General features: G+C 62.5%; 1 protein-coding gene and 1 pseudogene across 2 annotated transcripts in view; both read left to right on the forward strand.

Moving 5' to 3' along the window:
• The window catches only part of RASGRF1 (Ras protein specific guanine nucleotide releasing factor 1), a 100,289-nt gene that overhangs the window by 35,302 nt on the left and 38,529 nt on the right, over positions 1-26,458 (forward strand). For both annotated transcript variants that reach the window (XM_047846822.1, XM_047846823.1), the window contains exons 4-12: positions 3,573-3,665; positions 5,752-6,005; positions 12,861-12,940; positions 14,585-14,778; positions 15,241-15,350; positions 18,363-18,481; positions 20,146-20,306; positions 23,398-23,461; positions 25,259-25,395. In XM_047846822.1, coding sequence (XP_047702778.1) covers positions 3,573-3,665; positions 5,752-6,005; positions 12,861-12,940; positions 14,585-14,778; positions 15,241-15,350; positions 18,363-18,481; positions 20,146-20,306; positions 23,398-23,461; positions 25,259-25,395 — 1,212 coding nt within the window. The remainder of the gene's footprint in view (positions 1-3,572; positions 3,666-5,751; positions 6,006-12,860; positions 12,941-14,584; positions 14,779-15,240; positions 15,351-18,362; positions 18,482-20,145; positions 20,307-23,397; positions 23,462-25,258; positions 25,396-26,458) is intronic.
• Positions 20,859-21,005, forward strand: LOC125159036 (uncharacterized; annotated as a pseudogene).

The following is a 26,458-nucleotide window of genomic DNA, read 5'->3' on the forward strand; positions in this document are numbered from 1 at the left end:
AAGACGGGCCACGGTGGGCGTGTTTCCCCCGTGGAACTTGGCACGTGCTGCCTGTCACAGCTTTTCTTTCAGAGAGCTGGTCATCAAACGTTTACCAGCACACCAGTGTCTCATTTTGTCTCGGGGCCAGCTACATAATTTGTGGGGCCCGAGGCAAAATGAAAACGTGGGGCCATCAGGAACTTCCAGACAGCGACAGCAGAGCCTTGAACCAAACCTGGGGCCCTTAGGGTCCGGGGCGCTGCACCGGTCACACACCGGGAAACCAGCCCTGAGGCCGTGCGCACTCCCCCCTCCAGCCCCGCAGCCGTGTTTCCCTGCAGATCACGCCCAGACAGAGCTCCGCACCGTGCTGTGTACCTCTGCTGGGTCTCTGGGCTCCCCGGAGCACCTGTCAGGCCACAGAGCTCTGAGGACCTTCTACGACAGAGGGGCATCTCTGGGATGCTCAGCTTGGCTCCGTTTCCTTGCTTCGGTAGCTGTCTTCCCTCCATTTATGGTTGGAAGTAAATTTGGAGCGCTAACATAGGGCCTGTGGGGCAGGGTAGGAGTTTAGAGGCTGTCGCCATATTTTACTAGCCCGGAGCACTCAGGATCCTGGAGTCTGACTCTGGAAGAAACCGCTGAGATCTTTGGTTCAGGGATTCGTTCGGAACCAGTCTTCCAAACAGACTTTGACGTGGACCCCCACCACGTGAGACGGGTCGGCGAGGACACCGCTCTGGGGGAGCAGGACAGTGCCGTGTGACCCCTCCCTGCACAGGCCCACCTCCCTGCCTGCAGGCTCGCTCCTCGCCTCCCCTGCTGCCCCGTGCCCTTGTTCACACCGCCCCCTCTGCTGGACGGGCTCCGTCCCATCGCCCTCCTGTCGGACTTCGACTTGTCCTTCAAAACCTCTTTTGGATGGCCCCTTGCTATTTCCCTGGTGAGACCCCCCCCCCCCCCCCACTGCAGGAGCTGCACGCCTCCGTTCTCACCTTGTCCTGTCGGACAGTGAGTGACCTCTGGGGGCGTCTGACCCCCTTGTTAGGCTGGGAGCCCCCAGGGGGATCTGACTCACCCACTTCCAGCTGTGTCTCACCAGAGCCCAGCACAGAGACATCCCCAGGACGTGCTGATGGGCTTGGCCCGGGAGGACCAAGATGGACGCCTGTGTGGCTTAGAAGAGGCCAGAGGGAGTCGAGAGGGGAAGAGAGCTGGGCTGTGCGGCAGCTGTTTGAAAAGCAAGAAATACAGAAATCGTTAGCAAAACCTTGGCTGTTTAGCAAAAAGCAACACCGTGGGCTCATTCCGCCGTCAGTTGCCGCGCTGACTAAATGCACTCTGCACCGAAGACCCCATCTTGGAGGCGCGGTGGGGCGGGCGCCGATGCTCAGGGCCCCAGAGTGTGTGGCAAGCGAGGGATTGCCCCCCCGACGGGCCAAGCAAGCCAGGCCGCAGGGTCGCAAGTGGGCAGGGCGAGCGAGACGCCGGCGTGAGCCCGGCCGGGCAGGAGCGGGGTGCGAGCCAGCGGGTTGGGGTAGGAGCCAAGGTGCCAGCTCTCTGTGGCCATCGCTGACGAGGGTCAGCCGAGCAGGCCCTGGGTGCCCACCAAGCCATCCCCAGAGGGACCGGCCCGGTGGGGAGAAAGGCTGCCTCTGTGGGCCCACTGGGGCCGCCAGCTCCTGGCAGGGAGAAGCCACTGCCCAAGACCCCTGCGGGGTCCCTGGGCTCGCGGTTCCCCAGAGTCCGCCCCCCAGGGCTTTCCAGTGCCTCTGTGAGCGACACAGCGCCTGACCTAATTGCGTCCATTTTTCGCCCTGGCCCCTGCGGAGGAGCCGTCCTGGAAAGCGTCTCTCCGAGAAGAGCACCATCAGTTTTAAGAACAGGCTACTTACACGCGTGCGTGCACACACACAGACGCACGTCACCGCTGTACAGAGAAAAGGGTACCGTGTGCAGACGGCCGCTGGGAAGCGATAATGTCGGGCCAGAGGTGGGGGTCTTGACCGGGCATCCCCATGTTTCTGAGCTAAGAGCCTGTGTGTGCGTGCGTGTGCGCGTGCGTGTGTCCTCAGCCCTCTGGCGTATGGATCAAAGAGTCCGCCTCTGCCAACGTGCAGATGTTTGCAGAGAGCTGACAACAAGCCGGGAGGGGTGGGGGGAGGGGGAACGAGAGGAAGAAGGGTCCGCGCCGGCCGGAATGCTCCTCGGATATTTTCAGCCACTCCGCAAGCAGAGGCTGGGGTAATTTTAGCAACCGGGGCGTGGAGAGGGGGTGACTGCTCCGTTTTGCTCCAAAAGTGCTCAGTTGTGAGAGCCCATTCATCCCGCGGCGCGGCTCGCGGCCTCGATGGGACAGAGCCACACGCCCTGCAGAGGGCGCTGTGGCCCGCAGCGTTTGTAGGTTCCCCTGCGCGGCTGCCCTGCGTTCCTGTGCCTGCCGTTTGTTTGGTGGCTGCCGGTCCGATTCCCTCGCGTGGACGTAGCCCGCAGGCGTGTGCTGAGCGCCGGGAGCGCTCTGATGAGAGTGGCAGGCAGAGACGGGGGATGCCAGCTCTTGAATGGGGGTCCACAGCCCCCGTGAAAGGCGCCCCGGAGTGGCGGGAAGGAGGCTGGAGGGGCTGGGTCCCCGAGGCACCCCCTGTCCCGGGCCCCGCCCCTCAGTTCTGTTCTTGCAGCTCTGCTGACATCGGCCGGCCGGATGGAGGTGCTGACGCACGATCCCCAAATCGGCCGGATGGAGGCTTTTTAGGGCAGCTCGGACGTTCCTTCCGCGGGGCTGTCCTGTGTTTCCAGGCCGGCAGTTTCCACAGAGGCTCCCGGTCGGAGAAGTGCTTCAGGGCTGCCAGGGGAGGGGACAGCCAGCGGCTTTGCCTCCGCCACCTGCTTTTCTCTGACGGCAGCAGGGTTTTGTCGGAAAAACCAAGGGGACCACCGAAGTGTCCGCTTATGCGTGAGTGCATTGCCAAGTTCGGTGTGCAGACAGCACGGAACCCTATCCAGCCTTAAAGAGGAAGAAGAAGGAAGGGGTCTGCTGACCCCTGCGGCAGCGTGGACGAACCCTGACGACGTCGCAGCAGGTGGACTAAGCCAGACGCAAAAGTTCTGTAGGGTTCCACTTCCACTCGTGACAGGAGGTCCCTAGAGGAGTCAAGTTCACGGAAGACAGGACCTAGACGGTGGGGCCAGAGGAGGGGGAAACATGGTTTAATGGGGTCAGAGTTTCAGTGTGGGAAGGTGGAAAGCCCTGGAGATGGACGGTGGGGACGGCGGCACACTGTGCTTCATGCCAGTGACCCCTGCACCTGAAACTGGTTTAAATAGTTGTTCTATGCTGTTTTGCCACAACAAAAATTCAGAAATAAAGGGGCTGGTGGTTTGGGCTGTGGGGAGGAGAATCACAGATTGAGGCCAAAGCTGCCACATTGCACTGGGGTGCCCGCTGCCCGGAGAGTGCGGGGGCCTCTCGCCAGGAGCTGGGGCCTGGGTGTGCAGGTGGGCAGCTGCACACAGAGCAGGGGACAGGAGCCCTCGGTGGGGTGGGGAGTGGCGGGGGCCCCCACTCACCACCGCGCCCTCGTCTCTTACAGATCGCGACTCTGCTCAGGGACAACGAACGCATCCAGTCCACCCAGACTGTCACCCCCAACGATGAGGACAGTGACATCAAGAAGATTAAGAAGGTGTGTACCGTGCTCTTTTGAGAGCTTCCCGGCCCTGCCCGGGGTGGGCACTGCCACCGACTGTCTTTCCACCCCCAGGGCCGGCCACCCCCTCCTCGGCCCCGGCCTTGGACTGGATGCACTCTATTTATAGGTGGGGAGGGCAGGTTCCAGAGCGGAGGGAGTGGGGGGGGGGGCGGGATGGGAACCCAGGCCGAGAGGCTGTCGGCCAGGAGCTTCTCCCACAACACGGGACAGCCTCCTAAGGCCACAGTCCCCTCCCCATGCAGAGCCTTCTCCTCATGGCTTTGGTCCCCAGCACCCCCCAGATTGGAAGTCCACGGGGCCCCAAAGCTGACCCTGCTGCTGTGATCTGTGGGAGCCCAGACGGCATGGGGACCCGCCCAGTGGCTCTGGGTACTGACCCAGCAGCCTGGGGCAGCCATGGGAGCAGGTGCAGGGGGAAGTGTGTGTGTTTGGGGTCTTCAACCCACACGGCGAGGGGGGCTTTTTTCTTTTTAGTTTGTTGCCAGTGCTTTAGAAGCTAAACGATCTGGATTTTGTTTCTCAAAAATAGAAGTAGCCAACATTCATTAAGCATTTTCTATGCGTCAGACCCTTCACGCAGAGCCCTCTAGGGTTTTGCCATCATCCGCATTTCACATGGGGGGCAGCTGAGGTGCAGAGAGGCAAAGCCATTTGCCCAAGTCACACAGCTGCTTGCGGGTGACATTGAAACTCCAGCCTCCAAGCTCCAGAGCTGCCACCTCTGTCCCCGGGACACACTGCTGCCCACGCAAGCCCCATTAGTCCCCACCAGCTAGCCTCCTGCGTCGTCGGCGGGACCTGCCAGGCCCCCTCAGGCACTGGGCTTTGCCACCAGGTCTGAGCCGAACCCCACCAGGCAGGGCTCCCCTTTGCTGAGGCTCCCCTGGGCTTCTCTGCCCGTTTGGAGAAGCATTCTGGGTGGAACATCTCCCTGTGCCTGCCGAAATCCCCCTCCCTCCATCTCCACCCTCCTGGAGCCTCAGGCGGGCCCCTCCCTCGTGGAGAGAGCCTCCGAGTCTAGAAGGGGGCAGTCCGGACTCAGGGCCGGCCGCCTCTCCAGGGCAGATGCCCCCCAGCCACACATCCACATCCTGACTGTCCGCGCACCTTTCCACTGAGGTTGTGATGAGCACCTGTGCCTGGCCCCCAACAGGCGGTCCCCAGGTCCCCAACCCTGCGGCAGGAGCCGGGTGGTGCCTGGCCTGGAGGCAGGTGCATCGGAAAACAGTCGTCTCCGTGGCCATGAGTCAAGGTCCTCTCCCAAGCTCTTGCCAAAGTGGCTGCGCCCAGCGGCCCAACTACACGCCCGCCAAGTATCTGTGCCCATCTCACCGCAGAGGCCAGAGGAGGGCTCCAGGCAGGCCCTGCTGAGGCCCCAAGCACCAGATTAACCAATCTGCCACATTCTGTTCAATTTGCCAATCACTCTCTATCCCGATGAGTGTTAATTGAGGTTTCTAGGCTTCCAGGCCAGTCGTTAGACGAGGTAAGGAGTGAGGGAGGCCCAACACGGCCTGGCAGACGTCTGCCCCCAGCCCCTCCCGTGACAGAGACTCAGGGCCACACGTCCCCTGCCTCTGAGGCGAGCTGGGGGTCTGGGGAACATGCAGAGGTCGGGGCGGGGCCTGGCACCTACATTTCCAGCAAAGCTCCTGGGGCAACACGTGGAGTCCAGGCGCCCCCTCCTTAGCCCCTTCATGCAGATGGGAAAGCGGCTTATGGGACCCGGTGACTCGCCCAGGGTCTCGCGGGCAGGCCAGGCCCTGGTCCCAGCTTACCTCCCTGCACACCCCACCGCGGAGGAGGCAGTGAGACGAGGCGCCCCACCCTGCCTTGCCCACCGATGGAGCCCCCCTGCCCTGGGGCCCTCGCGGTCGAGCCCCCCCCCCCCCGACAGACCCCAACACTGCCCCCCCCCCCGGACCCTCGCGGAAGAGCCTCCCCCCACGCCGGGTCCCTGGCGGCAAAGCCCCCCACTGACGGACCCCCAACCCTCCCTACCGGGGCCCTCGCGGCTGAGCCACCCCTGATGGCCCCCTCCCCCCCGGCCGTCCCCCAGGTCCAGAGCTTCCTGCGCGGCTGGCTGTGCAGGCGCAAGTGGAAGACCATCATCCAGGACTACATCCGCTCGCCGCACGCCGACAGCATGCGAAAGCGGAACCAGGTGGTGTTCAGCATGCTGGAGGCCGAGGCCGAGTACGTTCAGCAGCTGCACATCCTGGTCAACAACTTCCTGCGGCCGCTGCGCATGGCTGCCAGCTCCAAGAAGCCGCCCATCACGCACGACGACGTCAGCAGCATCTTCCTGAACAGGTGAGGCGGCCCCGGAGGCGGAGGGCCCCTGAGCCGCCGTCAGCCCGTCACCGTCACCGGCGGCGGAAGTCGCCCCGAAAAGCGTGGGCGCGGGGCGCGGGCGGGTGGAGGCACGCCGCCGGGACGGCGCGTCCGGAGACGCCTCTGATGGGCAGAGCCTGGGGGCGGGGTGCTGTCGGCATCGAGCGGGCACCTGCCGGGGCGCCGGACGCCTCCCCACGGCGCCCGCCAGGCCCTCGGCTAAGAATCGTTCGGCGCAGACCTCGGCAGAGCGGCCACCGAGCGCGTTTCGAATCGGCCTCCGGACGCGGCCGTAACTGCCTGGAGGCCGGGCTCCGAGCCAGCGGCCGTCTCTCCCGGAAGGGGACTCTGGCGCCCGCGTGGGGTTGGCGGCGCCCCGGGGGCGGGCCAGCAGCGGCTCTTGTGCCGTCAACCGCGTGGTCGGGGGAGTTTCTGGAGAAATGGTTTAGATGCACTTCTCAGTGGGTAGTAAAGTTGAGTGAAGGGGATAAAAACGGGGAAAAAAACCAGACCGCAGTTTATAAGCGATTACCGCCCCCCCCCCAGGAATTACAGCGGGTCGCCGTGTGGCCCCTAGATGTTCATACAGCTGTGACCCGCCCGAAATACGCCCGGCGCAGCTGTGTCACTGGCGGAAACCGGCTCTCCACGGGCGGTCAGGACCCGGGGTCCCCAGGGGCACAGGGCCCGTGGGGCGGCCAGGGTTGAGGGAGAGACGCAGATGGGGGTCAGAGGTCCAGCTGGAGAGGCCCAGAGTCACTGGAGTGGGTGGGCCTGAGGCCGAGGATGTGGCCGCAGCACCACAGCGGGGGCGGGAAAGAGACCATCCGGGAGGGGAACAGACTTCAGCCTCCTAAGACCTTCCAGAAACCGAGCCACTGGGCCTCACGAGGTTGCTTTTGAACCTGGTAATGTTGAACACGAGTTTTAAGCATTGCGTAAATGCTTCTGTTCATTTCTTGAGACAGAGAAAATCAGTTACTATCTTTTTGTGAAATCGGGTAACACTGCAAAACCTACAGCTGGATCTTTCAGGCGGGGTGGCTTTTGCCAGGTGTCCCGGGCAGCACGGCACGGTCCGCGGACACGCGCCGTGAGTGCCTGCGCGTCTCCATCTCGAGGTCTGGGGTGGAGCCCAGGGAGCTGCCTCTCCAGCAGGGTGACAGGTGCCGTGGGTCACGGGCCACGCTGCGGCGGGGAGCTTCAGGTAACTGCGGGTGGCTCGCTGTCCTGGAGGCTCCAGGAGGCACCAGGTGACCTCCCCGAACAACTCGGGGGGTTGGGGCGCACACCCCGAAATCCACATATGACTTTGGACTCCCCGAATCTTAACTACTAGGAGGCTGCCATTGACCCGAATTCTTGCTGGAAAAGTAGTCTATCTACGTGTATCTCGTACACCACACGTATCACATATCGTATCGTCACAACGAACAAGCTAGAGAAAAGAGGACAGTGTTGGGAACGTCACCAGGAAGAGAAAATACCTTTGCGGCCGGACCGTGTTTATCAGAGAAGTCGCACAAAGTGGGTCTGCAGCCCACGGGTCAGCCGGGCCTGGAGGCGTCGTTACATCCGTGTCTCTCGCGGTTTCGGCCCAGATTGCAAGTCTTTGGTGAGCGTTCATCACAATCACTGAGAGAAGGGTGTGCTTTGGTACTTCCTTCACCTTCCCGTGATTTTGTCACACTTCACCTGTCTTTAACGGCGCCCGTTTAGCCTGGAATCTTCCGTCAAGAGTATTCGCATCAGCTCGCAGCCTTTGTTCAGAAGTCGTTTGAAAAAAATATCCTATGGTTTTATAGTTTTATCATTTAATGACTGCACGGATCAGGCCGGGTGCCTTTACCTGAGAACAGACAGGAAGGAAGGAGCCCCCTCGTCTCCCGGTGCCAGGAGGTCCCTGCAGGCCCTGTGCCCCCCGGTCGGCAGCGGGCCCCAGGCTGACAGGCACTCGCCTTCCAAGTCTCACTGATCTGCTCCAAACAGCAGCAGCCTGATCAATTCCTAAGGCCTCCAGAGCGCCGACCTGATCGTCAGCAGGGGCTGGTGGAGGAGCATACGGGTGTCGGGGGGTCCAGTGAGAGGTCCGTACAGGGCACCCAGCACAGAGCCCCCGCTCAGGTTGCTCAGTGGGAGTTAGACGTCGAGGTCACAGTAAAGCCCCCCCATGACGCCCCTGCGGACAATGGAACCCACGTCGAACGGGGAGGGGGCACGTCCCCCCTCCTCCTGGAGGCCAGTGTCATTCTAGCACCCAAAACAGGCAAAGCCTCTCTCCCACCAGATCTCATAGATACAGAACATTCCAGGTTGAATCCAGAATTACATAAAAAGAACGGTACGTCATTACGCTGAGAAGGCAGGGCTGGTTCAATATTGAGTCGGTCAACGTAGTCTGTATTTCTGTACTGTTTTCAGTAGGAAAAACCAGTGAGCCTCGGGCCCCTGCCTCCCACCACAGCGCAGAGGTCGGTGTCTCACAGGCCAAGGGCAGAGGCCGCCCACTTACCAGAAGACATTTTGCGCGTCACTTTCTGCTGGAGTTTCAGGCTCAAATGCACAGCCCCGTTAGAACCCCGCTGCTGACTGGGTAGCGTCGTCGGCCGGAGCTTGGGAAGAGAGCGCCCCTGGGCACGCAGGTGGGCGATCGGGAGGATGCCGCAGAGCGGGGAGGGGCTCGCTGTGCCTCTCCGCCAGGGAGGAGAGATCTTTGACATGAAGTGTGCGGCGGGTTTGTTCAGCCAGACCACAAGCTTGCAGACTGGCGCTGTTTCTCCGTGGTGAAAGCCACGCCCGGCCCCCGGTGCCGGGCACCACAGGCGATGCCGGTGAGCAGGGGCATCCCACCAGGTGACAGATGGCTTGTCACCGAGGCTGCTGTGACTGGTGAGCAGGGCTGCCTGCAGTTCCGGGTCAAGGAGATTGGGGGGTCGGGGCGTGTGCACCATCAATGAGCCACATCTGCGTGGGAGGGTCGTGCTGGACAGAGGCAGCTAACTGGCCATGAATGGGCAGAGGGCAGGGTGGGGGTGCAGGGGCCAGGCCACGCCCACTTACCTTGCATCAGCCTTGGGTGAGTCACGCCTTCTGGGCTCCGGTGGGGCGCCGGGTACCAGGAGCTCTTCCCAGGTGTATCCTGCAGACAGGTCACTGCCTCTTCCTTGAACACGCCTCCTACCCTGTGTCCTGGACGGGTGTCTCCACTCTGCCTCCATGTCTTTCCTTGGCTCGCGTCCCCATATCCCTTGCCACCATCGGCTTGTGTCCCTGCTTATGTGTCCCCAGGGTCCTGTGCTGCCCTCGGTGGCAGCCATCACACTTAAATAATGACTTACTCCGTGTCTGAGTCCCGCTTGCTGTGGGTGAGTTCAGGGCCATAGCGTACAGCTGTACCAGCTACGCACTGCACAGCTCAAGGACACTATTCACGTGGACCAGGGATCAGCACACCTTTTCTGTAGAGGACCAGACAGATAGTTTAGACCGTGTGGGCCATGCGGTCTGTGCGGAAACTAGGCAGTCATGGGCGATCCACGAATGAATGGACGTGGCTGTGTTCCCCTAAGTCTCCGTTTATGGACACTAAACTGTGAGTGTCACGTATGTTCCCATACTGTGAGATACTATTTTGTTTCTTTCCAGACCACTTAAAAATGTAAAAATCCTCCTAAGCTTGAAGGCTATACAACAGAGAGTGGGCCACCCTTGGATGGAAAGGTTTTGTGTCGTAAAGTTGCCGCGTTCACCCAAGATACTCTGTAAATGCAACGTAATTCCAGCCAGTGCAGGATAGCAAGCCAGTCTTCAAGTTCAAATGAAGACGTACACACATATAAGTAACAGCATTTTATTTTATTTTTTTTTTTTAATTTTTTTTTCAACGTTTATTTATTTTTTGGGACAGAGAGAGACAGAGCATGAACGGGGGAGGGGCAGAGAGAGAGGGAGACACAGAATCGGAAACAGGCTCCAGGCTCTGAGCCATCAGCCCAGAGCCCGACGCGGGGCTCGAACTCACAGACCGCGAGATCGTGACCTGGCTGAAGTCGGACGCTTAACCGACTGCGCCATCCAGGCGCCCCTAAGTAACAGCATTTTAAAACAAGAACAATGAGGGGCGCCTGGGTGGCTCAGTCGGTTGGGAGTCTGACTTCGGCTCGGGTCACGATCTCGCGGTCCGTGAGTTCAAGCCCCGCGTCGGGCTCTCTGCTGACAGCCCGGAGCCTGTTTCCGATTCTGTGTTTCAGATTCTGTGTCTCTCTCTCTCTGCCCCTCCCCCGTTCATGCTCTGTCTCTCTCTGTCTCAAAAAAAAATACACGTTAAACAAAATTAGTAAGAGAAAAGAGTCATTGGACACGGCTGGGCCATTCCCAAAAGAAGGAATTCAGATGGCCGATACACAGGAAAAGTGTTTGCTGAACGTAACAAGGCTTTTTTTTAAAGCAAATCAAAGCACAATGAGATCATTTTGTTTTCCTGTCAGATGGGAAACGATGGTAATTTCTAGGTAATAAGATTACAGGTGAAATTCTCACAGTGTGTACTTTTAAAATGGATGCTTTGTCAGCTATATTTTTATAGTCCCAGCTTATGACGTTCCCAGCATGCTACTACAGCGGTCTGTGCAGTACTGGACATTCAGAAGGTGCGTTTCCTTTTCGGTGCAGCCTGAGCAGTTGTCGGCGGGAGGTGCCTGGGGGTGGCTCCCCCGAGGGTTGCTGTGGCAACTCCAGGTAGTCCAGAGCCCCCGGGCTCCCTCAAGATCCCCTGAAAGTCCCCTAACACCCACTCTTCTGTCTCAGATCAGACAGTCTTCCCTTCGTGCATTCTCACACACCCTTGGGTCAGTCTCTTGGTTTTGAACTGCCCGAAGGGTCTTCACATGTGGCCTGAAGGTTCTCGGAATTGGTATTTGTACACTCAACAGACTAGTTCAGGGGCCACAAAGAGACAGAAACCAGCCCTGTCAAAAGTCACTGTAGGGATTTGCCTAAAAATAAAAAATGACTTCAGACCAGGGTGTGGCCCCTGGCCGGAGATCCATGTGTTCCCACAGCTGGGGGTGTCTCTCATCGGGGGGTTCATGTGTCCACACACATTGGGGATGTCCCTGGTCGGGGATCCGTGTGTCCACACCTAGGTGTGTCCCTGGTTGGGGATCCATGTGTCCCCACATGTGGGGGTGTCCCTGGTCAGGGATCCGTGTGTCCATACCTGAGGGTGTCTCTGGTCGGGGATCCGTGTGTCCCCACACCTGGGGGCCATTCTCGTGGGACTTCAGGGAGATGACAGTCAGGTCTCCCTAATGACCACGCTCGGAATGAGAACTCAGGTGTCCTCTACGTGGATTCTTGATACGTTCCCCCGGTGCCACGTTTCCCTTCCAGTGTGTGTGTCTCGTGGGAATAATGGGGTCCTGGGCTTTGCTGCTCAGCCTGAAGGCGGTGTCTGTCTCTGTCCCCGACTCCCCCACCCCACCTGCCCCCGCTGTCTCTGCACTTCCCTCCCAGCCCTCCTTCTCCCCGCTGGGGTCACAGAGCCCCCTGCCTATCAGAGCCCCTCTGTACATGAGGGGTACCCCACGTTCTGCTCCCCACATCCCTGCGCCCCTCAGCACCCTCCACCCCGGAGCGAGACCCCAGGGCACGTGGTGCTGGGAGAGGGGACAGCTCCTGCACCAGCCCGCCCCCCCCCCCGGGGGAAAATACCCGGTGCCTGGAACAGCAGAACAAGGGGGCGGGGGCGAGAGGAGAGCACAGACACAGAGAACATTCCGGGGAGAGGGAAAGCGGGGCTCAGAGGCTCCGGCTGCCCCAACTCTTCCTCTCTGGGCCTCTGCTTTCCGGTCCAAGAATAGGGTGTACGACCTTAGCATCCTACGGGACTCCCCGTCTGGTTCAGCACAAGCCCCAGACGCTCTGGGGAGACCCTCCACGTCTCCCGGGGGGAGGGGGAGGGGAGGAATGGTTGGGGGGAGGGGCTGCAGGAGGAAGCAGGAGTCTGTCCCCGAGGAGACAAGCTGTGAGGACAGACTGGGCTGTGTTCTGGGGCCGGCTGCCTGCAGAGCCGTGGGCGGGGAGGGGGTGCCGGAGGGAAGCCAGGGCCAGTGTGGCTGCCTGGAGAGCACCAAGCTGCCAGCACAGCGCACATCCCCCGGCACGTCAGGGGGCGACGGAGCTGGTGCTTGGGGACACTGGGTCTTTTGCTCCCTTAACTTTGCCCCAGAGGGTGGTGGAGAGTGAGCGGTGACTGAGTGCCCCCCTCCCCACACTGAAATAGTCCCGTTAGTGGCAGGTGCGTCCCGTCGCACCTCCACGTTTTGTGTGAAAGACCTGAGGATCAGAGACGTTCGGCGTCTCGCTCGAGGTCACACAGCCAGGGAAGGGGCCTAGGCAGAGTGCAGCCCTGCTTCCTGTGGGTCTGAGGCCACAGCCTGTTCTGTACATCCCTCCGTGGCCTTTACTCCACCAGAGCCCCCGTGTGACTCTGGGCTCCTCCAGGGGGCGCTCCCAGCAGGTGAGAACTTGGGGGCACAGGGAGGCCGGGAGCCAGTGCAGCGTTCAGGCTCCCGGGGCGCGGCCCCCACTTGAGGCCGAAATTCTCGGGTTGCTTTTTAACAAGGGTCCTGGTGTTCGTCCCACACCGGGCCCCACAGGTGACGCTGTCCGTGCTGACGGTGTTTGCGCTGAGGTCTCAGGGGAGAAAGGGGCTCGCTTCCAGAGCCCCGCAGGGTCCTCGGGGGGCTGGCTTGGGGCGGGGGCGCGGCGCCCTGGAGGGGCAGGGACCACCCCCCCCCGGGGCGGGCCTCACCCCACGCTTTCCCCTTCCAGCGAGACCATCATGTTCCTGCACCAGATTTTCTACCAGGGCCTGAAGGCCCGCATCTCCAGCTGGCCCACGCTGGTCCTGGGTGAGTAGCTGGCCCTCGCCGGGGCCCCTGGCCACCCACCTCCCCCCAGGGCCCTCGCCGGGGCCGCCGTCCGGGCCGGTGGTGCTTCCGTCCTGGAGCAGCCCCCCCAGAAACCCACCGAAGCCCCCAGAGGGAGAAGAGAACACACGTGTTGGCAAAAACTGCATTTCTAGGAGGAAACGGCGTATTTTTAGGTACTTCTGTACTTTTCCCTTTCAAAAATAATATCTATATACCCATTTGAGAAAATTTGAGAATCTAGAAAAGAAGAAAAGGTTTAAAAATATCAATCATCGTTCTCCTTCCAAAGATAAGTGCTAGAAACATCTCAGTGTGTTTTCTTCCAGTTTTTTTTCTATGCAGAGATCTTGGGTTTTTCTCCCCCATCTTACATAATTGCAAACATACTGAATTTAGATTCTGAATCTTGCTGTTGTTTTATTTATTTTTATTTTTTTTATTGATTTATTTTGCCTAACTTCACAGCACCAGTGTTTCCTTACTTCGGAAGCATCCTTTTTGCTGGGTGCGTAATGCTTCGGTGCCCATTGCTGGCTCAGAAGTAATGATCTCTGCCAGTAACGACTTCTCCTCACTATCAGTTTCCGAAAGCAGAATTACTGACCCAAAGCTTCCCCGCCCTCGGGCCATGGACGCCTCTGACCGGGCAAGCGCTTTCTCTTGTGTTCTCAAGTCAGAGACCCCCACTGTCCCCAAGGTCAAAATCAGAGCGGCCTGGACAGACGGGGGCCACCCCTCCTGTCCTTCCCAGTCGAGGATGCCGTCCACTGGGCAGAGGAATGCCCCATCCAGCAGCCCCTGCCCAGAGTTTATGACCAGGACGCATGCTTTTCTTTCTTAACGGGGTTGAGCAGCGGTTTCGGCGGGTCTATCCCACCCGGCAAGTGTTGAGATCTAGGGAGAGCGGTTGGGCTTTGGGGGGCTGGGAGGGCAGGAGGCCGGCGGGGGACCCACCTCACCGAAGCGGGTCTGGAAAGACGGGAACGGAGGGACACGTGGAGGAAGGGACGGGCTCGGGTGGGTGTGTGGTGTGGCAGGAAGCCGTGGAACATGCGGTCAGGAGACCTGCTTCCACGTCTGCCACAGAGTCCCCGCGTGACCTCGGCCATCACTTGTGTCACAGGTGGGACAGGCTAGGAGGGAGGCCTCCTGGGAGCCCTCGTGTGACACGGTGAGGGAGCCAGGGCAGGGGGCAGTTACAGCGGAGGCTTCGGCCGACCCCACAGAAACTCCAGAGCTGGGGTGATTAGAGATGTCACAGACTGAGGCGGGGGCCCCCCCCCTTCACACCCCACCCGGGCCCGCCGTCGGGTCGAGCATGACTTGGGCGAGGCCGCGTCCCTCCGCAGAGAGCACTTCCAGGCAGGCCTCCCAGCTGGGAGCCGTCAGGGTGTGCCGCGTCCCGAAGGGGTGGGGGCCCCCGCTGCAGCCCGCTGCTGGCCCTCTGGCCCACGGGGGCCACGCCAGACCGGCCGTCTCCACGAGTCTGCGGTTCGGAGGTGGCCCCGGCGCCCCTCCGTCCGGCCCCGGATAGGGCGGCGGCACCCCGAGGCGGGACCCCCGGGCTGGGGTCTGAGCCGGGCCCCGGCCCCCCGCCCCCCGCTGAGCCCGCCTTCCCCGCAGCCGACCTGTTCGACATCCTGCTGCCCATGCTGAACATCTACCAGGAGTTCGTGCGGAACCACCAGTACAGCCTGCAGATCCTGGCCCACTGCAAACAGAACCGGGACTTCGACAAGCTGCTGAAGCACTACGAGGCCAAGCCAGACTGCGAGGAGAGGACGCTGGAGACCTTCCTCACCTACCCCATGTTCCAGGTGCGGGACGCCTTCCCCTCCTCCCCCGTGGTCCAGGTCACCTCCCCCATCTTCCAGGTGCTGGATACCTTCCTCACCTACCTCGTGGTCCAAGTGGTGCCTGGGGGATGTGGCCGAGTGCGGCCACAGTGAGGAGGGGGCCTGGCCCTGCAGGGCGTGGGGGCTGCCCGGGGCAGGCGATGGGGAGCTGGCCCTGACCCTGGCCGCGCCCCCCATCCAGCGCCGCAGAGCGGGCTCTCTGGGCGGGTGCAGGCCCTGGCACGGGGCCCGAGCCCGCCAGCCTCCGTGGGACGCTGCAAGGGACAGAGTGCAGCCAGTTCCCTCCCCAGCCCTGCTCCTGGGAGTCCTCCCAGCTGAGGGCCCTTCTTTCCTCCTCTCTCTGTCCTTCTGTGCTACTGCTCTGTGTCTCCCTGTCCCTGTCTCCCCATCCCTGCCTCTGCCCCCTGCCCCTTCCCGCCACAGATTCCCAGGTACATCCTGACGCTGCACGAGCTCCTGGCCCACACCCCTCATGAGCACGTGGAGCGGAACAGCCTGGACTATGCCAAATCCAAGCTGGAGGAGCTGTCCAGGTGAGCCGGGCTCTGGGCGCCCCCAGCAGGAACTTCCAGCCCCAGGTGGTAAAAGCTGGTGGTCAGGGTCAGGGTCAGGGTCAGGTCAGGGTTGGGAGGAAGGGGCTCAGCCTACGCCAGCGGGAGGCAGAGCCCCTCGAGCAGACTGACGGTTCGACGCTCGCGCCTGAGCGGGCACCGGGCAGGATGGCGTGGCCCGTGTGTGCCCGGCGTGGATGGTCCGGGGAAGGGCACCCACAGGGGCCGTTGGCTCTGTCCTCCAGCGTAAATGTGTCAGCCCCGTGGCTTCACGTGCCCGAGACTCTGGTCAGCGACCCCACACCTGGCCCTCCCCGCCCCTCCCCCTGCGCCCCATCTCCAAAGCCGGGGAGCCCGCCTTCTGCTCGGGCAGAAGCCAAGGGGCCAGTGTGGAGGAGCGGGCTGACCCCTCTCCCGGGACCCTGGGCGTCGGTCTCAGGCCAAACGCCTTGGCTCCCGTATGCCCCCTGCACCCAGGCAGGAGGTGATGGTGGCCGGTGGCAGATGGTGGCCGTGGGGGTGGGGGTGAGGCTCAGATTCCAGGTGCATTTTGAAGGCGGAACCAGCAGGTGTCTCTGGCGAGTTAGGCGCAGCCGTAAGGACTGGAGGCCGGGGCTTCCGGTGGCCAGGACGGAGACTGCGGGGGTGCGGTTTGGAGGGGAGTCCTTCCTGTTCCTTGGAATCTCCCTGGGGCTGGGCTGGACCTGAGACAGACGGATGGCACAGAGGCAGGCACAGGAGGGGGCAGGGCACTTGGGTCTGGGGGTCAGAGGTCGCCAGCTCAGAGACGGGCCTGTCAGGAGGCTGGTGAGACCACCAGAGATGAGGGCTGAGCCCCAGGGGCTGCACCACGTGGAGCCCAGACCGAAGGGGCCCTGAACCCTGCAAAGGAGGCTCGGCCCGCAGGGTGTGGAGCCCCCGTCCTGCCTGGGCCCCATCAACCACTCGTGCCCTGAGAGGCTTCCCCAGGCTGACGAGGGGCTGCCGGCCGGGCCACAGCTCCCACCTGGCCAGAGGGAGGACAGGCTGGTCCAGGGCGGGGTGAGGGTGTCCTCAGGGCGTGATTTCAGACAGACAAAACCACTGGGGAGTGGGCACCCCATCCTATCAAGTCCCAGGGAGCTGTCCCTGCACATTCCTCCCCCAGGAAAAGCCTTGGGGCCCCCGTGAGGCAGTGAGGCTCCTTGTCACTGCTGGGCACCCCGGCCTGTGCAGGCAGGGGTCCAGGGGGCACATGCAGGTCGAGGTGTTTGGCCCGAGACCCCGACTCCCTTCCCCCGGCGTCCTGAGCACTTGGCCGGCTCTTCCTCTGTCCCAGCCAGTGACCTGCACCTGGGCCCTGAGTGAGGCCCTAACCGCACAGGAGGGAGCTTTCCTGTCTCCATGGCAACAGACCTGTCACCCCCCACCCTGCCTGGGGCCCTGAGGAGAGCTTCCAACCCCCCTGAGCTGTGCTCACAGACCCCTCCCCAGGACTGGCCCTGCCCTCACTGGCTGGGCTCACAGAGAAGCAGGCACCACCTCCAGCCGTGTGCAGCCTGCGCCCGGACGCAGACCCCGGCCCTTCCCCAAGCGGCCCCTGCGCCCGGATGCAGACCCCGGCCCCGGGCTGGCACGGTCCGATCAGCTGCACCTCGCGTTTATCTGACGACAAAACCAGTTTCGCTACTTGGTTATCACCCCTTATTTTTCACTAAATACAGCCCTCTCCCAGGAGAATCCGCACCTTCAGCAAAAAAAAAAAAAAAAAAAAAAACAGGTTCCTGTTACCCTTGGCTGCTGAATCCCTTCCGGGGCGCCGGCACAGCCCCACCGGTCCCCCCCGGAGGAGGGCTGGGGCCTGGGCTCTGAGGACAGCATCGCGGGGACACCGAGGCCCAGGCCACATGCCCCGTCTGATAACCAGAAGATGAAACGGATAGAAATACGCGTTCAGGGACCTGTGGTCAGTGACCGCTGCCCTTTGCTGAAGTGCGGGCCGTGCGGCAGACGCAGGGTCAGCGCGTGGAGTGCATCATCCCCCGTCCTCGCCCCAGGGTCCTCCCCTCCGGCCGGCTCAGGACAGAGGCGTGGACTCACCACTCAGCACCGTGCAGCTTCCATGGGCCGCCCCTCCCGCTGTCTTGGGTTCGGACTTTGTAAACCACACGCACTGACCTTCCCTCTTGGCTTCCTAGTTGTGGAACCAGACAAAACGGGGCTTTGTGCCTCTTTTGGAGTACGTGGGCGCTTTTCCAAGACCCCTCCCCAAACTTACCCGTCACCTTCCTGACCCCCCCAGAAACTCACGGCCCCCTTTTCTGCCAAGCTTATTTAAAAGCAGGTAAATGGCGCCACCTCCTGGAGAGGATGGGTGCCACCGCGGTCAGAACAGGACAAAGAAGAGAGACACCCAGAGTCTCAGAATAATGGCCGGCTTGTCCTGCTTCCCTCCCCGATGGGCTGGAGCCTGTGGACTCAAGTCAGGCTTCCCCTGAGCCAGCTGGGTTGCTGGCACCCCAAAACTAAGTCCAGAACCCAAATAACATTAAGGAAACAACCATATAAAGAGCATTAAAGGAAAGACTAGCAAGTGCAAAGGCCCTGAGGCAGAGGTGAACATGGTTTGTCCTGTGGATGGAAATAAGGCCAGCAGGGGCACATGGGCCAGAACAGTGAACAAGGGACGTTTGCTATGCTCCCATCTTCCTCCACAGTCTGCCGTCTGTTCCACATGGGTCAGACTTTTAGATCAGACACACTTGCTTCCTAATTGTTAATCTCCATTTCCTTTTCTCTGAAATAAGAACATTTGCCTCCTTGGGTTTCCAGAAGAATAAAATGAGATCGTGCCTGTCGAGCGTCCTGCACACAGCGGGCACTTGATAAATGCATGCCCTCTCCCCCTTCGTGACTGCGGGCTCAGAGAATCCAGGGGCCGGGCTTTCCTGCTAGGACTGCCAAAGGCCTGGCCATTCCCTCCTTGTGCCTCTGACTTATTTCCTGTCCCTGCAGGATAATGCATGACGAAGTGAGCGAGACAGAGAACATCCGGAAAAACCTAGCCATCGAGCGCATGATTATCGAAGGCTGTGAAATCCTGCTGGACACCAGCCAGACTTTCGTGAGACAAGGTACGTCCCCTGTGCCCTGCCCTCCCCCGCCCCAGGCAGCCCCGGGGACACCTCCGAATGGCATGTCTGCTGAGTGTCTCGGGGCCGCCGGAGGCCTGTGGACGTCGTACCCACACCTGCAGACGCAGACACCGTTGGCCTCCGGGTTCCTTTTCGCCAGAGAGGAACACACTCCTTCCCAGGCGGCCCGGTCTGTCGTGTGTCCCCGTGAACACGGACACCACGTTCTGGGGAGAGTAGGGAGCAGAGGACAAGGGCAGGTGCGGACAGGCCTGAATCTAGCGTTCCCAGCCCCGAGGAAGGCGGTGTGGCTCAGTGCCCGTGTCCCCCGGGGACGGTCACGTTCACAGTGGCTCTCTTTCCTCGCCTGGGAGGTGCACCCCCACTGAGGGCTGGCGGGGCGGGGGGCTGGCTGCTGGTGCCAGGACGTTGGGGCCTCGGTGCTTCTGAGGGTTGTCCCATCCAGAGCCCACGTCCCGTGGGGACCGGCTTGTGCTCACCCGAGTCAGAGGTCCCTCTGTCCGGCCCTGGGCCTCTCTGGCCAGAGGGAGAGCTGCCCACACCTCCTGCAGCCTGGGCAGCTGGCACTGCAGGTGTCTCAGCTTGGAGTTTTACTCTAAGCCCCCCGTGTGACCCCCGTGCCCTTCCCCCGTCCACCCTGCCTGAGTTGGGCGGCACCGGGCCCACGCTGCGGTGGCCAAAGAACGGCCCCTCTTGGCACGGGCAGCGTCCCCGCAGACCAGGAATCTGCTCTGTTCCCCGAGCAAAGCGCTTCCTCCTCTCCCGTGGGGCTGTGCTGGGCCTGGAACCAGGCGGGGGGGGGGGGGGGGGGGGACCAGAAGCCGTTTCTCACTCGTTCATCACGCATCTTGCACCGTTGCCTGCCTCGTTCATGCCGGGCCAACGCTGGGCTCCAGGGACACCCAGAGAGCAGGCCGGTCCCCCCTCCAGAAGCGGACAGTGCAGGGGTTCCTGAGACAGACGCAGGACGGGGCTCCAGGCAGTGCCGGACGGGGCGGGAGGCAGGGTGAGGGGAGTCGGGCAGGCCTTCCTGGGAGGGAAGCACAAATAGGAGTTCACGAGGTGGAAAGGAGGGGCTTTCCCGCCAAGGAGCGGCACTCGGAGCCACAGGTAACAAGCTGAGCGAGGAGGGAGCACAGAAGAGTGCCGGGCAGGTGCCTGACGACAGCCCAGGGGGAGGAGGGGGAGGAGGGGGAGGAGGGACGTGTGGGGCGGGAGCAGGGGCAGCAGGGGGCTTCTTCCCCCGGATGGCCCTGCCCGGGAGTGGCCTCCCGCACACGGTGTCAGGGACGGGGCCGGCGTGCTGTGCCTGAGCAGTCGTGTCTGCCGTGGCCGCAGGGCCGTGCCTGGTGCTGACCCTTCTGCTCTAGAGCCGGCTCCCCACGTGTGCTGCCCCCACCCCCACCCAGCCCTGCATTCCCGCCCCGGGGGACCTGTCCTGGAGGCTCCTCCACTTGCCGGGGCCCCGGCAGGGGGCCGAGGGGTCCTGCAGGGACGGGCTGACGGGGCTGAGAGAGCGTCCGGGGTGCACCTGCTACCAGGACCCTTGACTCCCCCCTCCCGGCATCGTGACCCACCTGAGAGCTGGCCGGCGGCGGGCGTGGCTCTGGGAGGTGGGCTCAGGGTCTGCCCTCTACCCACAGGCTCCCTCATCCAGGTGCCCATGTCTGAGAAGGGCAAGATCACCAGGGGCCGCCTGGGGTCTCTGTCCCTGAAGAAAGAGGGCGAGCGACAGTGTTTCCTGTTCTCCAAGCATCTCATCATCTGCACCAGGGGCTCTGGCGGGAAACTGCACCTGACCAAGGTGAGGGCTGCGGGGGCTGCAGAGGCTCGTGGCGGGCACCACCACGGGGGCCCGGCTGACCCTGACCTGGGGCCCAGACGGCGGGCCGGGGATCGGACACATGAGAGTGCACACGTGTGTGCTGGTCTGACGAGCGGGTCGGAGAGAGCTGGACACAGCCGGGTTTTCTGCTGGAGAAATCATGGGGAACACGGGAGCGCGTGTCAGGACCCCCAGAGGAGTCCCCGACCGCTGGTGCCAGGGCAGAGGGCCCAGGGGTCTAGACAAACCGCTGAGAGGCGTGCGTGTGTGTGCGCGTGTGTGCGTGTGCATGCGTCTGCCAGTGTGTGTGCGTGTGTGCGTGTGAGGGGCCGGGTGGAGGACGGCACCTGCTGAGGCCGGAGCAGCGCCCAGAGCCTCCTCTCAGGAGGAGCTCGCACAGCGGCACGCGGGGCATCCCAGGCACGACGTGCCAGCAGGAGAGCAGACACGAAGGGCCGTCCTCGGGACCCCACGGCCCTGCAGGAGACCGCACGTGCTCTGCTGATCGGCCTGTCCCCAAAGCAAGGGGGAACGCTCGCTGGCAGGGGGATGCCGTGATCACGGAGGTGGTTTTCCCAGGGGGAGACTTACCCGCCACACGGATGTGCTGACCCTGCAATTTCCCCAAACGAGGGGAACTCGACAGTGTGGTCGTGGGGGACTGCACTCTGCCTCCCTGGGACAATTAAGTAGTCACAGAGGGCAAAGGTGACGGGGAATCAGCACCTTAAACGCCTCCTGCTCCTTCACAGACCACAGGGCCTTGGCTCATACTGTCCCCTTGTTTCTCCCCTGGAAGACCGCCTTCCTGTCCTTCGTGGCTACTCAGGTGCCACCTGCTGTCAGCCTGCACCCAGCTTGGCACATTGCTTATCTCACTGCCCCGAGTTTAGGACCTGGCCCCGACTCAGTCTCTCACACGCACGAGAGCCTGGAACAGCCCAGAACTGCCCCTGCCCGTCTCTCCCTCAGTTCCCTGTCTGCAAAGCAGGGGTGACCATCCTCACCAGAGGCCCTGCAGAGGCGCAAGCAGCTGGCGGTGGGGGCGCATCTTCCCGGTTGAGGCAGAGCACCTGTGAACCACGGTCTCCCAGCGAAGCGCGCTTCGGAGGGTCTTGAGTCCGAACACGCTGCGGCGGCCTAGAAAAGGCCGGAAGGTGCCCTCGATTAAGCCAGAGCCTCGGACAAGCCGCTCTTCCAGACCCGGGATGCCTGGCCCAGAACGCACAGAGACAACACGAGACGCTGTTACTGCGGGGAACGCACCGCTTATGTTGACACGTGCACAAATCGGCCTTTTGGCTCCATGAGGGGAAGTCCGCTTACGGTGAACGCTCCGGTTTCGACCGAATTCCGGGTCAGGGAGAGCTGTCCGTATTCATTAGCTCCAGAGTCTCGGCTGAGGATCTCTGTCGGGCTGGGGGGACGTTTCCTGCAGGCGGGGGGTCAGCGGGGCAGGTCGAACTGGAGACGCTGCCTGAAAGCACATGTCTTTCTTTGTCGTATCTTTGTTGGGGGTGTTTGTTCAGGCTTTTAAAGTTTTTCTCATAAGGAACACGGAGATGCTCGTCAAGTCCCAGCACCCGGTCCTGCCAGCAGGTGCCTCACCAGGCCTCGGTTAATCCATCTGCGCGATGGGGGTGAAAACGCGTCCCTCGGGGATGCCGTGAGCGTGAAGCAAGGGCGTGGCGTGGTGCCTGGGACACAGTACCTGCTCGGCGGGTAACCGTCGTCGTCGTCACTTTCAGTTACGTGGTCGTGAACTTGTAACGATACTCGCGGTAGCGAGCCCTGGCGTAAGCGTTACCGCGGGCCAGGCACTCCCCCAAGTGCGCACACTCAACTCCTGGAACGACCCGCCGAAGCCGATACGGTTACTTCCCCGATTTACGGATAAAGGACCTGGGGCGTCTAGAAGCCCGCAAGCGGCAGAGCGGGGTTTGGTCCCGGGCCGGCAGTCTGGCTCCAGAGTCTGTGTCCTTGAAGTACAGGCTCAAAGTCAAGCTGTAAAACTACCCTAAGGTCTTCCAGAAGGAAGAGCGCGTCAGAGCTAGGTGGGGCTTTACAGATGATCAAGCCCGGGGCTCGCCCGAGGCCACCGAGCAGCAAAGCGAGAAGCAGAACCCAGGATTGGGGACGCCCCGATGCCCCCTCCGGTCCCGCTGGCCCCCGGGCTGCCGTCCCTGCAAACACCTGCGTGGAGATTGAATGTGTGGCCAGCGTCTCTGTCGCCATCAGTTATTACGTTACTTACCCACTTACCCGCCCCGTGGGACGAATTACCCACATCCAAGGTCTCAGCTTCTGAGTGAGGAGGCCTGGAGCCCCCGGCTGGGCGGGTGGGGCCCGGGGTCTCTCGAGCTGGCGTCCAGGCTGAGCTCTCCCGCTGTACCAGCCTTCCTGCTGTGGCTCCCCCAGAACACGTGGTCCCAGGGACCCCTGCAGAGCAAGCAGGGGGCTGTGGCTCCCACAGGCGCACAGCATCTGAGACACAGGTGACCGAGTCCGGCCCGCACTTGGCAGGGAGGGGAGTGGACCTCAGCTCTGGGGGGGGCGTCGGCATCCTGCACCCGCGGCTGTGGTCCCTGTTCACCACGGTGCCGGGGCAGCTGATGCCCGGAGGTGCTCCCACTCTCAAGGACCCAGATGCCCCCGATAACGGGCAACCAGTAGGTTGCGACCCCAGCTCTAAGGGTCCGGGTGACCTCAGGCGTGATCCCCGTCTCCGATCTCGTCTCCTCATCTGTAAAATCAGAACGAGACATGTGCGGAGTCCGGTAAACCCGTGTCCAGGCTGCAGACGTGGAGTCTCAGCCCGGAATCGGGGATTCCGCAGCCCCCGCCCCACCCACCCTTGACCCTCGTCCCTGGAAAGCCCCCGAGACAGTCCCGCCTGATCTGCTTCGTGGGGGCCCCGATGCGAAGAGCACGTCCTTCCACGTGGGAACCAGAGTGCCCGCGCGGAACGTGACGCACACAGCCTCGCGCTTGTATGGCCGTGCCACGCCCCAGTCCCGGCCTTTCACCGGCCCGTGTCCTGGTGACTCGAGGTGGCCCTGCTGTCTTTCAGAACGGGGTCATCTCCCTCATCGACTGCACCTTGCTGGAGGACCCAGAGAGCACGGAGGAAGAAGGTAGGGCTGGGGGCCGCACGCGTGCCCGTGCGCACGGCCGCCCCCACAGACTCTCACCCACCCCAGACCCGCCATGTCGTGGGGAACGTCCCGCTCTTGAACCCAGGGAAGCCGGGCCCGCAGTGGGAGGGCCTTGGTCCGCTTCCCTGTTCCTCCCACACTCTTCGGGCCCCCTGAGTGGTTGGCACACCGTTCAGTCTGGGGTCACTGCACTCCACCGAGCATGTCCACGGGTGCCACGTACGGGTCCACTGAGCACCCCCACGCACAGGTCCTGGGCGCCACGCACGAGAGGCCGGAAGGCCCTGGGCCTGCTCTGTCCTCCAGTGGGAAGTGTGGGGACATGTGACACCAGCAGGGGGGGACACAAGGGGGGTTGCCCGGCTGTGGGGGGAGGGCTCTGTGGGATTTCCCTCCCCGGCTCCCTGGGGGACGGGGTCATTGTTTTCGGTTATGGGGTGGGGTCACTAGTGTCACTTGATTGGGCTAAGGTTGGTCCTCGTGTCCCTTCTTCACTGCCCCGCCCCGGGGCACAGGACCCTGTGTCTTCACCCTTCCCCAGACTGGGGTGCCCTGGAACAGGGCTGAGCCACCTTGGATCCTGGTCCGGGCCCGGGGCTCGGGCTGAGGGGTCTGCCAGGCGCCGGGAGCCTCGTCCACACACACTCAGGCCCGTGCCCCCGGTCAGCCCCGGTGGCAGGGCTCTGTGCCTTCCCTGCACGTCCACTGGAGCCAAGCCAGGCAACCCCCACGGGAAGCATAGGCTCAGTCTGTCTGGAGCGTCCTTTGCCGCAGAACCTTCTCCAGTTGTGGCCTCGGCTGGGCCACGGGAAAGCCCAGGCTTCAGTGCAGTGGTCAGGCCCCAAAGCCACTTTCCCTCCGGGGCCAAGGGAGGTAGAGGCCCTGCGCTGTGCAGCCCCCCTCAGCACCTTGCTCACAGGCAGGCACCCCGCTTCTCAGAGGACCCGCCAGCATCCCCTCTCCGCGTCACCACACGGAACAGGCTCCCCTGTGCCCAGCAGGAAACCCTGAAATCCTGGAGGGTCCCAACTGGAAGGGGCGGGGGCCCCAGAGACGCCACACAGTCTCTGGACGTGCGCGGGGGCGTCCGCGTCTGGGGCGGGAAGGGCGCCCCCCACGGCCGCGTAGCGACCGCAGGACAGAGCCGGGCTTCTGCGTCGTTCCACCAAGTGGTTCCCCGGTTCACGAGGGCACAGTGAAGGCATCCTAAACTGTGAGCTCGGTCTTCCAGCTCCCAAGACTTGAAGGAAGCTCCCAGGTGGAGAACAGTAACGAAAATGCAGAGAAGCCGCTTTGCTCTTGGGGAGGTCTACACTGAGCTCAGTGTCTGGTCGGGGCCGCGAAAGTGGCCCATCCAGCTGAAGTTCCCCATCCAGCCCCGCCTGGTACCACCCTGGGATGGCGGGAGGGCCCGGCCCCGAGGCCGTTCTTGTCCTGGCCTCGCTGCCGCCCTGCGGGGGGTCTCCAGGACGTTATCACTCGTGACCTCAGCTACCCCGAGATGTGACAAGGGCAGGGGGGTGCCCACGGCTCTGTTGCCGGACCGCCCACGTGTTGTAAGCTGCTTCTCAGCCCAGGTCCTTGCTTTGTCCGTCTCGAGGGGGCTCCCCTCCCTCCGGGAGTGCAGGGGAGAATGTCTGATACAGCAAGTGGCCAGGTGCCCACTCCCTCCACCACCACTGTCCTCCAGGGGGTAAGACAGACAGGGCCTTGTCAGAGGTTTCCCGACTCAGAGAGACCCCACTCATGCTGACTCTGTGTTTTGCCAACCGGAAGCCAAAGGGTCCAGCCAAGACATAGACCACTTGGATTTTAAGATCGGAGTGGAGCCCAAGGATTCCCCGCCTTTCACGGTCATCCTGGTGGCCTCGTCCAGACAGGAGAAGGCGGCGTGGACCAGTGACATCAGCCAGGTGAGCAGGGTCACCTGTTCCTGGGAGTGGCAGGGGAGGAGGGGGGGGGGGACGGGCTCCATGTGCTCAAGGAAAAGACTCAAGTTCCCTCCAAGTGCTGCCCTCACGTTGGCAGAGTGGGAGGAGAACCCTTGGCACCTGGATCTCATGCCACAGTGGTTTCTAAAAGTCCAGGTTTCTGAGCTGCCCCCAGGCCCCAGCAGACTTACCGATGCAAGTGCATTTTAGCACCTGCCGCGGGCCATTGGTAAGCACAGAAAAGTCTGAGCATCCTAAGCCCAGGGGTGCTGGAGACCAAAGGCCCCACACGGCCTCGGGTCAGCTACACAGAGCGCCTCGGCCTCCATCGGGCCTGCCCAAGCGTTAGGGCCGTGAGCACAGCTTTCCAGGGAGGGGTGAGCAGAGCCGGCAAGCCACGGACTCCTGTGAGACCAGGCAGAGTCTGTCTGGAAGTCAGACAGGGAGTCTGGGACATGGGAGTCTGGAAGAGGCTGTCAGCGCACCGGGCTCCAGGACAGGCGGCGGGTTAGTACAGCCCCTCCCCGCAGCCAGGAACCCCTCCCCGGCCGTCTGCCTGCGGCCTGCCCTCCGCGGGGTGAGGGAGCAGCGGACGCCAAAGCTGGGGATCCGCTCTCTTTAATGCTGGGCCCCCCGCCCCCGACCGCCCGCTCCCCCAGCTCCCTGGCCTGCTGCCCGTCTGGAAAGGCCAGAAGAACGAGGCACGACAGGGTACCGTGTGGTAGATGTGTGCTCTTTCTGGGAGCCCAGTGTGCCCCAGAGAAACCCGGAAAACCAGACACTAGGAAAGAGTGCTGATCCCAGCAGGCGTCAGGGCCCCCAGCCCATCCCCGGGCCCCCTCATGCCTCTGGGGAGCTCTGTCCACAGCCGGGCGCCCTGAGTTCTGGTGTTGCTGGTAGAGGCAGAGCTGAAGACAGCCTAAGAGCAGCGGGGTGGAGACACTGGGCTGGGCAGTGCGGGGAACAGGAACCTTCCTCTGAAAGTCCCGCCCCCCCCCCCACCTCCCGGGGCACAATTAGTTCGGCTCAGGTCACGATCTCACAG

Source organism: Prionailurus viverrinus, unplaced genomic scaffold (assembly GCF_022837055.1).
Source record: "Prionailurus viverrinus isolate Anna unplaced genomic scaffold, UM_Priviv_1.0 scaffold_40, whole genome shotgun sequence".
Lineage (NCBI taxonomy): Eukaryota > Metazoa > Chordata > Mammalia > Carnivora > Felidae > Prionailurus > Prionailurus viverrinus.